Raw genomic sequence first — 13,923 nt, 5'->3', positions numbered from 1 at the left:
AACCATTCGAAAATGATTACGTTTAAAAAAAAAAAAAAAAAAAAAAAAAAAAAAAAAAAAGAAAAAAACCCTTACGGGCAAAAGAGGGAGTTAGTGCATTGATGAAACTTGAAATAGTTAGGAAAAGTGCAGTCAGAACCCAGAAAACATAACCTAGGGTAGAAAGAAAGGGGGCAGGGTCAAAATGAGAACGTGTCGACATAATAAAGGGTTTTAGAGAGAAGTGCAAAGCAGCTCTGAAGTCGCCTCTCACTAGGGTTTCTATAGCTGCTGTTATTGAGAGAGAGCTAAACGGGAGAGGGGAGCGAACGGAGATGACGTGTTATTGCTGGGGGTATTTTTTTTTTATTTGGTGTTAACTGGTGAGATAAAGAATGAGAGGAAGGAGAGAAGAGTTATTGCTGAGGGTAGTAGGGCTGCTGCTGAGGGGGTTGCTGGGGGTAGCCAGGGTAGGGTTGTCCAGGAGGAGGGGCTGCTGGGTAGCCTCCCTGCTGTCCTGGAGTCTGCTGATAGGGCATGTAGGGCATGTTGGGCATGTTGGGCATGTTGGGCATGTTGTACTGTCCGTAAGCATAGGGGTTGTAGCCAGGCATCTGGTAGCACCTGCATGGGCGTCACAACAGAGGAAAATCGTCAGAGTGATGTTCCACAAAATATCATACGTTAAACGAATAGTCCAACAGTACAGAGACGTATGTTTTAGTACAAGGGGTCAATTGATTTAGATTGGATTAAAAAAAAAAAAAACTGTAACTATAAGAAAGAGCTAGAAGCAGCATAAAATCATGTTCACTCTATCCTGACATCAACATAGTTACGAGGGTCAATTTGTGCTCAGAAATCTGGACGCTGTGATTGGAAACTCACCCTGTATAGCCTTGGTAGCTGGGGTAAGGTGGTCCCTGGGCCTGGGATGGTGGGGCCATAGGCGGTTGGTTGCTGTTGGGAGGGCCCATTGGTGGTGCATTGATGGGAGGGGTGGAGGCTGCTTGAGGGACGACGCTCGGTGGAGGAGGCCTGGCTGGAGGCTGGGGCTTCGCCTGGGGTTGTTGAGGTTGCTGGGTCCAGCAGGTGGAGAGAAAGATGACGGATCAATATATAACCGTCAGCCTCACATCTGCTGCAAAGGTATTGAACATTTGGCTTTGTGTTTGTTTGTTTGTTTGTTTGTTTGCTGCTTACAAAGACGGTCCTGGGAGCAGGGGTTGGGCCACCAGCAGGGGCAGCGGGGTTGGTCTGATAGGCAGGAACGTTGAAGGACGGAGCGCTGGGCTCTCGGGCGATGCTCTGCTGCAGGTCCCTGAAACAACACAAACAGTGACTGTGCTGCAATGTTTCCTTCATATATATATGTTTCCTTCATATATATGTTTCCTTCATATATATATATATATATATATATAAAACTGGTGAGAGGCCGACCTTAACTCCCTGGCCAGCTGGTATAACTGACACACACATCAATAAAATACACAAAAAACAGAAAAGTACATACTTAAGTAGTTCATCCCGCTCTGTCTTGCGAGCAAAAACGATGTCGCTGCATTTGTTCTGGAACTTAAGCAGGATTTCTGTCAAGTCGTTGTAGAACTGAGGAAACAAAAGAGGACAAACATAAATCACCTGGCCTGCAAACCACCTTGACTCTAAAAAAAAAACCCCCCCAACAAATAAAAGTAGAACATCTCCGACAGGATACGCATTACTGCAGCACAGTGCATCCTTGCAGAGGCACGCGTGTGCCGGTGTGTTGTGCTGAGCGAGTACCTTGGTGCCTTCGCGCAGGTTGTTGCTGATCTCAACGTAGCTGTCATGGGCTGAAGCCAGCTTCTTCAGGACCTCCTCCCTCTGGTTGGCTTCCGTGTTGGACTGCGTCAGACTGCTGAACTCCTGGTGGGACGTCTGGAAAGGAGATCACAGATTGAGGGGATTAGCTGCGAACACCTTTCAGAACGAAAGTATATTGAAGAACAGCAGACTACCATTTGTTTGCGGTACTTCACAAGCAGGTCAAATGTCATAATGAGCTCACTCTTTAAGCTAGCAGAGGGTAGAAAACTGATAAAGAAATGGTCTCATTAACGGCTCAATCATTATCGGTGTTTGTATATGTATACCTGAATTTGTCCCAGCAGCTCTTCCTGCGAGCGGAGGGTGGTCTGTACCCGCTGGTTGTAGGCGCCGTACAACTGGTCGAGCTGGGAGAGTGACAGCTGCTCCTCATTGATGGTCCCATCCTGAGAGAGCGCCGTCAGGAAGCTGGTGGACATGTCAAAGGTCACAGCCTTGATCTCTCCCTCCAGGGTCTCCCTCTCCTTCTTCATCTCATCCAGCTGGGCGAGCTGGGAGCGCAGCACGTTCACGACCTGGGAGTAGAGGGACGCGGTGAACGAAGGTGGATCGGACATGCACGTACATCTCGACTTCTTCATCACTTTCAGTGCTCTACCCTGACCTCTCGCTCTTATGATGACTGCAACATACTGTAGTTTCTCCACTTTGGCGTGTATACAGTGTAGCTGTGGAGAGACTTCTAGCACTTCTGCCTTCTGCTTTACCAGTTCTGCTTGCTTAGTTATTTAAAGTTCCCCCGAGACACACAACGCAAAGTCAGCAAACAAAATGAAAAATGGAGCTACTGTGGGGAGGAGGGGGTTTACGTGGAACACAAGATTCCTTAGTACGAGGTGACGCAAAAACGAACCGCAACAATGAAAAGCTTGACATCATCTGGCTTAAAACAAACAAACGTCAGTGCGAGCTGACAGACCTCGCTGCCCTGCAGGGTCTTGGTCGGGTTGGCGGAGGGGATGGCAGCGTTGAGCTCGTTCTCTGGCTTACACAGCAGGGCGATCATGTCACAGTGGGCGGTGTAGCGGTCCCTCACCACCTGGTCCGCTTGCACGGCCTTGTCCAAGATGTTGCTGAAGTTAGCTCCCTCTGGTAGAGAGAAGGGAGGGAGGGAGTGTTAGAGAGAAGGAGGAAGGAAAAGAGGAAGAGGGTATTGCAACTGTCAACAGTGGATGACATGGAGACAAACTTCATGAGCAACAACAAGAAGCACGTGTTTTCAGTGTGTGTGTGTGTACCTGTGCGAAGGGGCTTGTAGAGGTCTCCAGAGGGGGTTCTGTTCCAGCGCTGGTTGAACTTGGTTCTCAGCTCGCTGTCTGTCGTCTCTTCGTCGTTCAGCATCTTCAGAGCCTGAAGACGAAGACAACACACAAACATACAGAGTGCTTTAACAACACCCCCACACACACACGCACACACTCCTCAGATAATTACACCTTTATTATTCAGTTTGTTGTTTTTTGGGCCATGTGTAAGTATTTTTGAGTATATTTATGCAGCCTTTTATTGGCACCAACTAACAATTGATTTTATTGATTTATCAATAAATCATGTTTTCTATAAAATTTCAGTTACTAGAGATTTCAAGAAATGTCTTCAAACTGTCTGACCAACAGTCCAAAATATTAAATTTACAGATATAGAAGAATGAAGACCATTTCCTGCGTTTGTTCAGTTGATCGTGTCGGCACTACTTTCATGTGTAATAACAGAAATGCTAGTAAATAATATAAAGTCTACTTTTTGGCCAGTAGAACTGTACTTCATGGTAATGGCTCTTTGTCAACACAACAGACTACTTTTAGGGGGAAATTAGGACATTATGGGTTTGGACTTTACAACTCTGCCAAACAAACTTGGAAGCAGTTTGTGTGTTTTAGGTTTTTACTCCCGTCTGTTTATTCGTCTGTCAGCAAGATTTACTAAAAAAAGAATAAATTGGTTGGCTGAAGCTGGAGGACAGAGCGTCCTTGGCCCAGAGATCAGTGGATTCGATTTCAGTGAGGATACTGATTTGGGATTTGCGCTATTGGGGACGATTTTGAGTTTTGGCATTCATGTGCTCTTCTGGCAGTGGTGCTAAACAGCATTTCATTCATATGCTTCTTTGTCAGGAAAACAAAGCCACATGAAAAACAAGCTGTTGTAGTTCTAAAAGTGCCTGCTTTACTTTTTAAATAAATTGGTGGTTACGGGTAGATCACTGGTTATGTGATCTGCAAAGTGCAGTTGCATATCTATAATTCAGTGTGTCTGTCTGACCTCATCCAGGATCTCTCTGTTGCGGGTCAGAAGCTCAGGCAGGTCTCTGATTAGCTGCTCAATGCTCTGCAGTCCTCCCAGCTGCACGACGGCTCGGGCCTTCTCAGCAATGGATTGTGGGATAGAATCTCCCGACAGGTCCTCCAGAGCCGCCGGCAGGTTTAGGGATGCCAACACCCTGACGGACAGTTACAAAGAATCTATCTGTTATTAAGGTCTCCACAAACATCAACTTGTGCACCGTACTCTTTTCAGGAGAGCGTACCCATTGCAGAGATTGGTGGCCTCCCTCATGGTTCCCACCAGTCTGTTCACAGTCTCAGCCTTCCTCTGGGTGTAGTTGCTCATGGACTGCTGCACCACCATGGGGACCATCTTCTCAAACAAGTCTGGAGAGATAAGAACAACATAAACAACTGGTTGAAAAAATAAATAAAAAAAACCAGCCAGACAGAGAGTCTGTTGTAGTCAAGATCCCATCTGGAGTCATCCAGTCCCTAAACAACAAGTTTGGAATCATATTCTTTAGAAGCTAAAGAGTGTGTCAAACACCCTTTACAATAAAGGAACTGTGTTGAGCCTATTTTACCTGCAAATTTCTGGCTGAGTGGAGGTGTGATGGTGGCGGCTTTGACGAGCGCCGCCTTGCCGATGTGTTCCAGATCCTTGACCTCGGGCACGCGGTCGTGGTAGATGAAGTCGTTGTCTTTCTTGGCTGCGACGAGGGCTCGGTTGATCTTCTCACTCAGATCCTTGACGCTCACGTATTCGTCGTAACCAGACGCCACTGTCTTCACCAACTCCGCTGAGCGCTGGAGGGACGAACAGACGGTGAGGATCAAATGCGCTCCATCAATACGCTTTCTTTAGTTTTTGGATGTGAAACTTGAAGGCATGTACGTCCAGTTTTTTTGAAGGTGACATAAGAACTAGGGATCTATGTGAAAGCTGTGCACCTGCAGGCGAGCGATCTCCTCTCCGAAGCGCTTCTTCTGCTTGGACACCATGCTCTGGTGCAGCTCAGCGTTGGCTTGCATGATGGTGTGCTTGGCCGCCAGCACCGACAGCACTTCCTGAAAATAAAAATACTGACCAGGGAGAGGCAACCACAGGGCAACACGCAGGCACGAAAAACAGATATATACACACACGCACAACAGCAACGCAAACCACAACACGGCAGACGCACACCAGCGAGGTCAAATCACATCACGAAAGCCAATCACAAACGGGCACAAGCAGTCAGAGGTGTGCACACACAGCACAAGCGCACACGTGCGCACACACGCGCGCACACACACACACACACACACACACACACACACACCCAATGCCGCCACCACCACAACGAGGGATGCAGAAAGAAAGGAAGACAACGAGAGAGAAAACAGAACAGGCCATGAGTGTTTAATCTTTCGTCAAAAGCTGCTGCACCTTCATCAAACGTCCCACAGCCATGTGTGTGTGTGTGTGCGCTCTGATATCCACACATGTAGAAACTTATAACAAAGCTAATTCTGAACTTACGAACAGCTGGTGCAAGTTACACATTTCCTGCTGTTCACTTAACTCTGATTTGATTAACCTCAAAATATTAAGTCTGTAGTGTGAACCTGAGGTAGTGTGTGTTTCAGTCAGATCGTAAGTACTTCAGAGTCCCATGATTAGATGGTAAGAAACCAATCAGAATGAAAACAAGTCAAACTGCAGATTAGTAGTAACCAACCAATCAAGAGTACATACAGGATGGAAATGGACCAATGAGAACAGAGAGAAGTTGCACTTTAGACAGTCCTGAACAATCTTAAAGTCTATTATTCAGAAATACACACATACAAAACAAAAAGCACAATCAGACAATACACACGCCAAACCAACCCAAGAATCCAAACTCTGTGCATCTTCACCACACCGAACACCCGGCTGACCTACAGGTGCATCCCTCACATACCTTGGGCAGGTTGTCTTTGTACTGGCACTGCTTGCAGGCTTCGCCGTAGAAATCTGCCGCCTGATTGGCCAGCTTTGCAATGACAGCATCTTTCATCCTATCTATTGGGTGAACAAGCCACTGTTAAAGAGAACATATCAAACAAAAACACACTCAAGATAAAACAAGCTGATCAGAGCATCTGGTCTGTTAACTGACATCTTAATTCAGAAAGCTCTGCAGCTTCTACACCAGCCTGATGAAATCGCTCTTACATTTTACAGAATATAAAAACTATTCAACAGCAACTCACCACCTCAGCAGAAAATGGGAGTTTAAATTTAGGATGGAACTTTCAAAACTGTGCTTAGAAACTCTAATAAGCAGCTATGTAGACAGAACTGGGACAGACGCTCAAAACTGCCCACTACCGTCGTTCTAAATAAACCGTAAGGCAAAAAAATGTGTAATATTAAAGATGCTATTTATTCAGAGACAGGCAGATTTGTGATACCAGTTTCCATAAACTTGTCAGACACACTTTCAAGCAAAAAACTAACAAGTGGTTCATGTCTATGATACACTTTTAAAACCAGGGAATTAAACTGGATGTTTGTTTCTCTTCTTCTGAGTATCGACATGACAGAAACGGAGATAAATCACGATACACTGAAAAGGTTTGAAAGTCTCTCCAGCAGTTTATGATGCAACAGTCTCTCAGTGAAGACTATGTGTGTGTGTTTGTCTGTCCTTTGGTACCTGAGGTGGCTTTGAGGAAGAAGACCTCTTGGGCCTGGGCTAGCATGATAAGCTTCAGGGTCCCCACAGTCTCGGGGGAGATGTCCATGGTGGGCTCCCTGTTCAGCGCTGTCAGCACTGTGTCCTTGATGTGACCGAACGCTCCGCTAGCCAGCTGGGTAGTGAGACAGATAAAGAGAGAGAGACGGGTGAGACACCACTGCAGATACTGGCGATGATTGACGGTCGTAAAAACATCACTGTTCAAAAGCTCTCTCCCCCTCTACCCCTCTCCCCCTCTCCCCCTCTCCCTCTCTCTCTCCCCAACAAAAAGTTAATGCTTTGTACATAGCATAAATTATGTTTGCTTAAAGCACAGTTGTATCAGTAACCATACCAATCATAAAATGCAAATTTATATTCAATATGCTGGTAGAATCTTGAGAAAACAACAATAAACAATATTGGAAATGTGAACAGACGCCTAAAAGTCGCTTCCACAACAGAGTTTATCTGCCGCACATCCCTGTGTGTGTTGGTCTGCCCACCTGATAGAATTTGGCAGCAGTCTTCAGGCCCTCGTCGTTGTCCAGGTTCTGCTCCGAGCCGATCTGACTGGCCAGGGCTGCTGCGTTGAACAACACGCATGTCTTCTCGTAGCCCACACTGGCCAAAGCTGCAACACATAAAAAAACAAACAAAACACAAAATCTTCGTTAGAGTGCATTCTGCTTCTTATCAGGGACAACTTCAACTGCAGAATAATATGCTTTCACAGCATCGCACGGCTAAGAAGTGGTGACAGAGGGGGAAAGTGACATCTATCTTTCATCCCTCGAGTACCGAGTCTGTTATCGACTGCTTGCCGTTTGTGTGGGGTCGGCATTTTCTTCGACCAACACTTTCTAATGCTTCATTCTACAGTTTTGGTTCTTATTGGTTGTGTGTGTAAGAGATAGACAGATAGTAACAGACGGATAGTAAGAGATAAGACAGATTTGTACCATTGAAGCTAAAGTCCTACATTGGCTTTAACCCTTTTTTTAAAATGCAGCATGCACAGATATTCTCCCACGTACACGAATGCACTTGAGGTTGCACTTACCGAGCTTGACCGAGCCCCCGAACAGCGATCCTTTATCAAAGGCATCCTTCCATGTGAAGGTTAGGCAGAGCTGTGGAAACAGAGAGACGCTTTGTGTTCAAGTTCTTCTGTTTGGGAACTTAAGTCTAACCATCGCGTGCCGTCCGATCAGTTACCTGGTTCTCAGAGAAGGGAAACTTGGGCTCCACCGCACACAGTTGGTCATAGTATCTGGAGAGAGAAAGAAACGTTTTCTTAAGCGCCGTCTACACCCAAACATACCTGCTCTGATTGGTTTCAGATATGTCATCATTTTTATAATTATCTTTGAACTTGACATTTAGTTAAAGGAGACAAACAGTGAATGTGAAACTAATTTAAAGAGGAGTAACTATTATTACATAACAGCAGCTCTGAGGTCTGAGGAAGCTCTGCCATTTTAGAGACACTTGACAATGAGTCAGGAAAAAAATACGAGGACAGACAAACGCACTGCAGCACGCACACAGACAAACGCACACCAACACACGGTCAGTGATCCTCAGCTCTTTGTCTTATCAGTGTGCGTGTGATGTAAATAGTCTATTATTAGAAATGACAACATGCAGAAGGGCCAGTGAGGGAAACCCTGTTACCAGTTCATTCAGCCGGCTTAACCCAGAGCCAAGAAAAAGGCCGGAATTCAAACTTTGTCTTTCTACATAAAACATAAACATTTAGTTTGTTATCCTTTAGTTTCTCATTCAGATACACAAGAACACACAAGAACACACACACGACAACACACACACACACACACACACACAGGAAAGCTGAGACGAGGTGTGCCGACCGGTTAACTAACGGAAAAAAACCTGGACAAAACAATCGTTACCACGGTGACACAATAGCTTTGAAAAGGATAGGGCGCGTCGCCCCAGCGACCTGGCACATGGCGGACGGACGACATGTGCCGAGAGACGAGGAGCAGTCAGCGAGGGACACGCATGCTAACTAAGACCCTGTATCTACAAACCCACAGCTGACACAGAAAGCATGACAAAATGTCACTTTACATTCTAGTTAGTAAGTTAGTTAGTTAGATTAAAACAATGGGCTAATCTTTAGGATCATGTGAGGATCTTTCCTCTTCAGTCAGTACAGATCATTTTTGTCAATATTTCTCTAAAATACTTTCTTCACAAACCGTTGCCATAAACCAGGGATGCACATATCCAACAATTTGTCTCCAAACACAAATGTTTATGCCTCAACTGAGGTTATAGGTCAATAGATCTGACACCAGTTACGTATTTTCCCTAAATGTAGGATCTGTATTGGGATCATTTTTTATGAAAGGGCAACGTGAGAAGAATAAACAACCGGCCACGCTGCAAGTGCATACCTGGCTGACGTAATGTGGGCAAACCCTGTGCATTAAATAACTGATGAGTCATAAAGAAATGCAAAGTCTGTGTGTCACCGATGAGTTTTTATTAGATGATTGGTTATCATACATGATATGACGGATAAGGAGAAGGCTAACTTAGTCCTCTGTGGGATTCTGCATTAGTGCTCAATCATCAATATGTTATGTCTGTAAACTGGTAATTGAATAAGAGCAAGACAAGCGTCAACAACAGCCATGCACTGTAAATGGAGCACGAAACAAAAAGGAACAAACAAAATCATTTTCTGTCACAGTTCCCTTATGCAAAGTAGTTACCACTGTGACGCTCTTCTGCTCTTTACACTAAGTGTATATATGTCCTCTGCATTATACACAGGCCTTCTCTGTAGCTCATGTCTCCGTGCATTGAGGCTTCAGAGTCTCGTAGACACACAATTGTTACGCTTTATTATATCCATCTCTGTTTGTTGATATGAAAAGCTGTCACTCTCTTCCCTGGATGTGTGATCACTGGCTACCAGTGGACTGAAGGCCTCTAGGCCTGAATGTGACAGCTGGCAGGAGAGCTGTGCTTACACTTTCTCCCTGATGCTGTGTAGATACAAAGCTCCTGTAAATATATTTAGAACTGTGCCCATGAGTTTGAATAGGCTTATGTATGAATGAATTTGTTGGCTAGTGATCTTCTGGGGAAGTCACAAGTTATTATTAGTAGCTGTCACGTTTGTAACACAAACTCAGGAACAGTAGGAGTCAGCTGATGATCAATCTTCCAAATAAACATTGTCAGGTGAAGATGGTTGCTTTATGCTGTCACTGACGTACAGTTGTATTTGAGCTTTTGTGGTTGGTTTTATATAAATATATTTCACGCATTTTATTATGTTTGAGTCTGTCTGTGCTCTGTGTTTTACCTTGGGGGACAATAAAGTTTATGCTGAACGGTGAAGCTAATTCTAAAGCTAATGGTTTAGAGAGTTTAACTTTACTTGAAGTCAATTCAATAAATAAACCAAAGCTTAAATCACAACTAGCTCAACTAGCCTAGCTAATTTCATTCAGCAGGCATCTGACCGTTCAGTTAAAGACGTAAACTTAGCATTAAATATCATACGAGTCAGTTATTATGTTGAGAAATGCCCCTCTAGCAAATTAGCGTGACTAACTTTAGCTTCCAGGTTAGCAACTCAAAGCTAACACATTAGGGTGCGGCAATAACCGGGATAACTCACCTGCGACAGGTAATAAGGTTGCTCTGAGTGGTCATATAACACGGTAGCTAATTCAGTCACGTTATAAAAGCAGAACTTTCTACCTGAGCAGGATCTCCAGGGAGCTCTCGTGCTTGTCCAGAGGCCTTCCCAGCGCACTCTTGCGGAGCTTGTTCAGCTCATCCACAGCTCGGATGTACTCCCCCTGCTCCTCGCCCGCTGGGTATGTAGCGGTTATAAATTTAGAAAGTGGTTTCACCAGATCCACCTCGGAGGACTTCTTTAACGGGACTGAAATAAACGTCGCCATTTCGGCCCGTAAAAGCGATTTGTTGAATCAGAAAAACAGACGATAAGCGACCAACGAACACAAACAACAGCGAGCGAGCGACCCACTTCCTGGTTTCTGACAGGCGACGTCCAATTACGTCATGGGGAACAGACAGGCGCACTGCGCAGACTCAGTAGCGTTTTAATAAGAAGTGGACCAGAGCGAGAGAAGAGCTACTCATCTGCTCACAGATAGACAGACAGACAGACAGAGAGACAGAGAGACAATACTCCTGCCACAATATTACATGGGCCCTGGTGTGCTGCGAGGGTAGAAACACAAATACTTCAGTAATATACACCATATAATATGTAATAATAATATGTATAGACCACAACACTCTCCTATAGAGGCCCAACGTGTTCACAATTTTACACATAATCATCAACTTCATAAATGTATGAATATAGACATAATATATAATATAAAGCATAAAATTGTGAAACAGTTACATAATTATTTTTTTTAAATGTGCTTACTACAATGATATGTTATTTCATCCTGCTTATCTTTTGTAAGAGCTATGTTTATTGTGGGTTATTTTATTAAATTACATTAGGTTATATTTAAAAATGTCATCAATGTTTCAGACCATTTTGTTTTTATGTATCCTATTTAGAGTTTTCACTCCCATTAAAAGGACACACCTAAATCAGCAGCCAATTGATTAAATGGAGATCTCCTGTGTTGTCAAAGGGGTTGTAATTGACTGTAGTATAAGAGGCAACACCTGTATCTGGAAGGTCCAATGTTTGCAAAGACGCATCTACTAAGTGACCAATTGTCAAAAAAGACACATTGAATTTACTTTGATTCAATGTTTTTAGACAATAAAACATAAAAAAGTGGGTGAATTATATGTAATTTGCTGTTTTTACATTCAGCCCAAAGCAACAGACAAATAATTGATATTGCTCGTATTTGTTGGTACGCTCCTTCATTTAATGATGTCTTTAAATGTGAACACTTTGGATCTCTATAAATATCAACTTACATATCTAATGTCTTATAACTACAGTATTTTTAACACACTCTTACAGGACCCCTCGTAAGGTCTTATGTCAGTTTATTCTGTGCTATAATACTGCATATTCCTTTATTCCCAAACAGTGTTACATCTGTTTCAAACACTTGATCAAATTACCACAAACCATTTGCTACACGTGAACCTGGAGGGCTTAGGGCCCAGTAGGGGGCCTCTAGCTCCAGGGCGGTTCCCACTTTGTGGGATTAAGCAAAACCGTATAAAACACAATAACTATAGATATGACTGGTAAACCAGATGGGAAATTAAAAAAGACTATAATGCAGAAGCAACTGGGTAACCTGTAAGACAACACATGCGGTTACACTCAATGAAAGCTCTTTGAGACAGTACTACCAGCTGTTTGCGGTCCACTAGGATGCAGATAAATTGCTAGTTTTAGTCTGCTAATTGCTTGCAATAGCTGTATTCACTCTTCATCCCAGATGTAATTCAGCCACTGATACAACTGCTGGGGGGAAAGTTTGCATGGTTCTGGATCCTAAACATCTGGTTTGGGAAAGACCTTTTGGCAGGTGCTTTGTGCTTAACAAACTATACGAGTCACCGCTCCCTGTAATCTAATTATAGTGCAACAAAAGGCCACTGTTTTGCTCTGTCACCTTTGATTTCATGCAATACCACAACAGACATTAATTGTTGTTCTTTGTGCCTTGTAGAGAAATCTGAATTGAGTGTAACTGGATTCTCAGAGGTTACTTATCAAACTGTTAAAACAGTTGTATAATAGCCAGTGTTGCTTTGAAAGAGCTCTCAAAGGCTGAGGGAATGATCCAGATCGTTATCAGGGCTGTCTTGGCTTGGAGACAACATCAGAAAGCTTACTTTACAAAATGGGGATAAGCAGTTTGAAAGAAATGGGCGTTTACCAGATAAGGAGGATCTAAAAATAAAATACTTTTTCTGTGCACATAAAATGTTATTTATCCGTTTTTTGTTTTACACACATTTGATAGAGCACGTGGTGAGCACTTCTCCTCTGCTGAGATAATCAATCCCGCCCCGACAGGCGCAGGTGGCACATCAAGATGCTGATTAAACAGCATCGTTATGACACAGGTGCGCTTTGGGTTGGCACCAATAAAAAGCCACTCTAGAAATGTGCAGTTTTAATCACACAACGCCACGCATGTCGCAGGTTTTAACGGGCTGTGCCCTCGGCATGCTGAGTGCAGGGATGACGTCCAGAGCTGCTCGTCTGCACGTTCTTCCTCCTCAGCCGGGTCTTGACCTTTTGGCGTCGCCTCTTTATACCACCATGTTTTTTGCATGGCCTCACCAGACATGTTATCCATTGAGCATGTTGAAGATGCTCTGGATCTGCGTGTTCAAATCCCTGGCAATACCCAAAAAAAACTTCCCACAGACACTGAAGATGCGTGGGCTAATATTCAACAGGCCAGTCAACAACATGATCAACTGGGTGAAGCACATGTGTTGCACTGCATGAGGCAAATACTGGTGACACCAGATACTGATTCTGCAGGATAAGCTACCTGTGACCAAAACAAAATTCTGTCGCTCTATAGTTGTGTCAAGTGTGTCTGTTCTGAGTGGCCTTTTATTGTGGGCACACAGATTTTAACAAAGAGCGCACAATTTGAGAGAAACAAGCTTTTTGTGTGCATAGAAAAAGTAAAAATTTCAACTCGTGAAAGATGGAAACACAAAGAACAGTTGCATTTATACTTTAGTTCAGTGTGAATTGAAGAAGTATCCATTAAGAGTGGACAACCATGCCTTTTCTCTGTCCTCTTGAGTCAAAAACAAACAATGCTACGGTACAAAGGAAGGAAATATAGAATAGCAGGACACCAGAGAAAGTTATGAAATCATTTATTCCCAGCACATGTGGTTGTGTACATCTCCAGCATACGATACTGTGCACATGAGAAGCATCATCATTGACATTAGGCTGTACATGAACAGTGGTCACCTCTCCTGCCCACAGTCACTCTCTCACACACACACGCACACTCTCTCACACACACACACTCACTCACTCACTCACGCACACTCTCTCTCTCTCTCTCTCACACACACACACACACACACACACACACACACACACACACACACAC

General features: G+C 44.0%; 1 protein-coding gene across 2 annotated transcripts; it reads right to left on the bottom strand.

Moving 5' to 3' along the window:
• Window positions 1–59: 59 nt before the first annotated feature.
• On the bottom strand, window positions 60–10,894 carry pdcd6ip (programmed cell death 6 interacting protein). 2 transcript variants are annotated; one of them, XM_031854288.1, is made up of 18 exons: window positions 10,571–10,894; window positions 8,042–8,096; window positions 7,887–7,956; window positions 7,330–7,457; window positions 6,803–6,956; window positions 6,065–6,165; window positions 5,070–5,201; window positions 4,703–4,925; window positions 4,379–4,502; window positions 4,114–4,291; window positions 3,090–3,201; window positions 2,771–2,940; window positions 2,118–2,366; window positions 1,768–1,902; window positions 1,496–1,590; window positions 1,183–1,300; window positions 868–1,058; window positions 60–603 (listed from the first exon to the last, which is right to left on the bottom strand). In XM_031854288.1, exons 1-18 carry the CDS (start codon window positions 10,774–10,776, stop codon window positions 396–398), a joined length of 2,649 nt encoding a protein of 882 aa, XP_031710148.1. In that variant the 5' UTR covers window positions 10,777–10,894; the 3' UTR covers window positions 60–395. The 2 variants fall into 2 exon arrangements, with proteins under 2 accessions (XP_031710148.1, XP_031710149.1); XM_031854289.1 differs by having other exon boundaries at window positions 5,070–5,186.
• Window positions 10,895–13,923: the final 3,029 nt, after the last annotated feature.

Source organism: Anarrhichthys ocellatus, unplaced genomic scaffold, assembly GCF_004355925.1.
Source record: "Anarrhichthys ocellatus isolate YVR2014 unplaced genomic scaffold, GSC_Weel_1.0 scaffold14, whole genome shotgun sequence".
Lineage (NCBI taxonomy): Eukaryota > Metazoa > Chordata > Actinopteri > Perciformes > Anarhichadidae > Anarrhichthys > Anarrhichthys ocellatus.
This window is presented reverse-complemented; position numbering and strand designations above follow the sequence as displayed.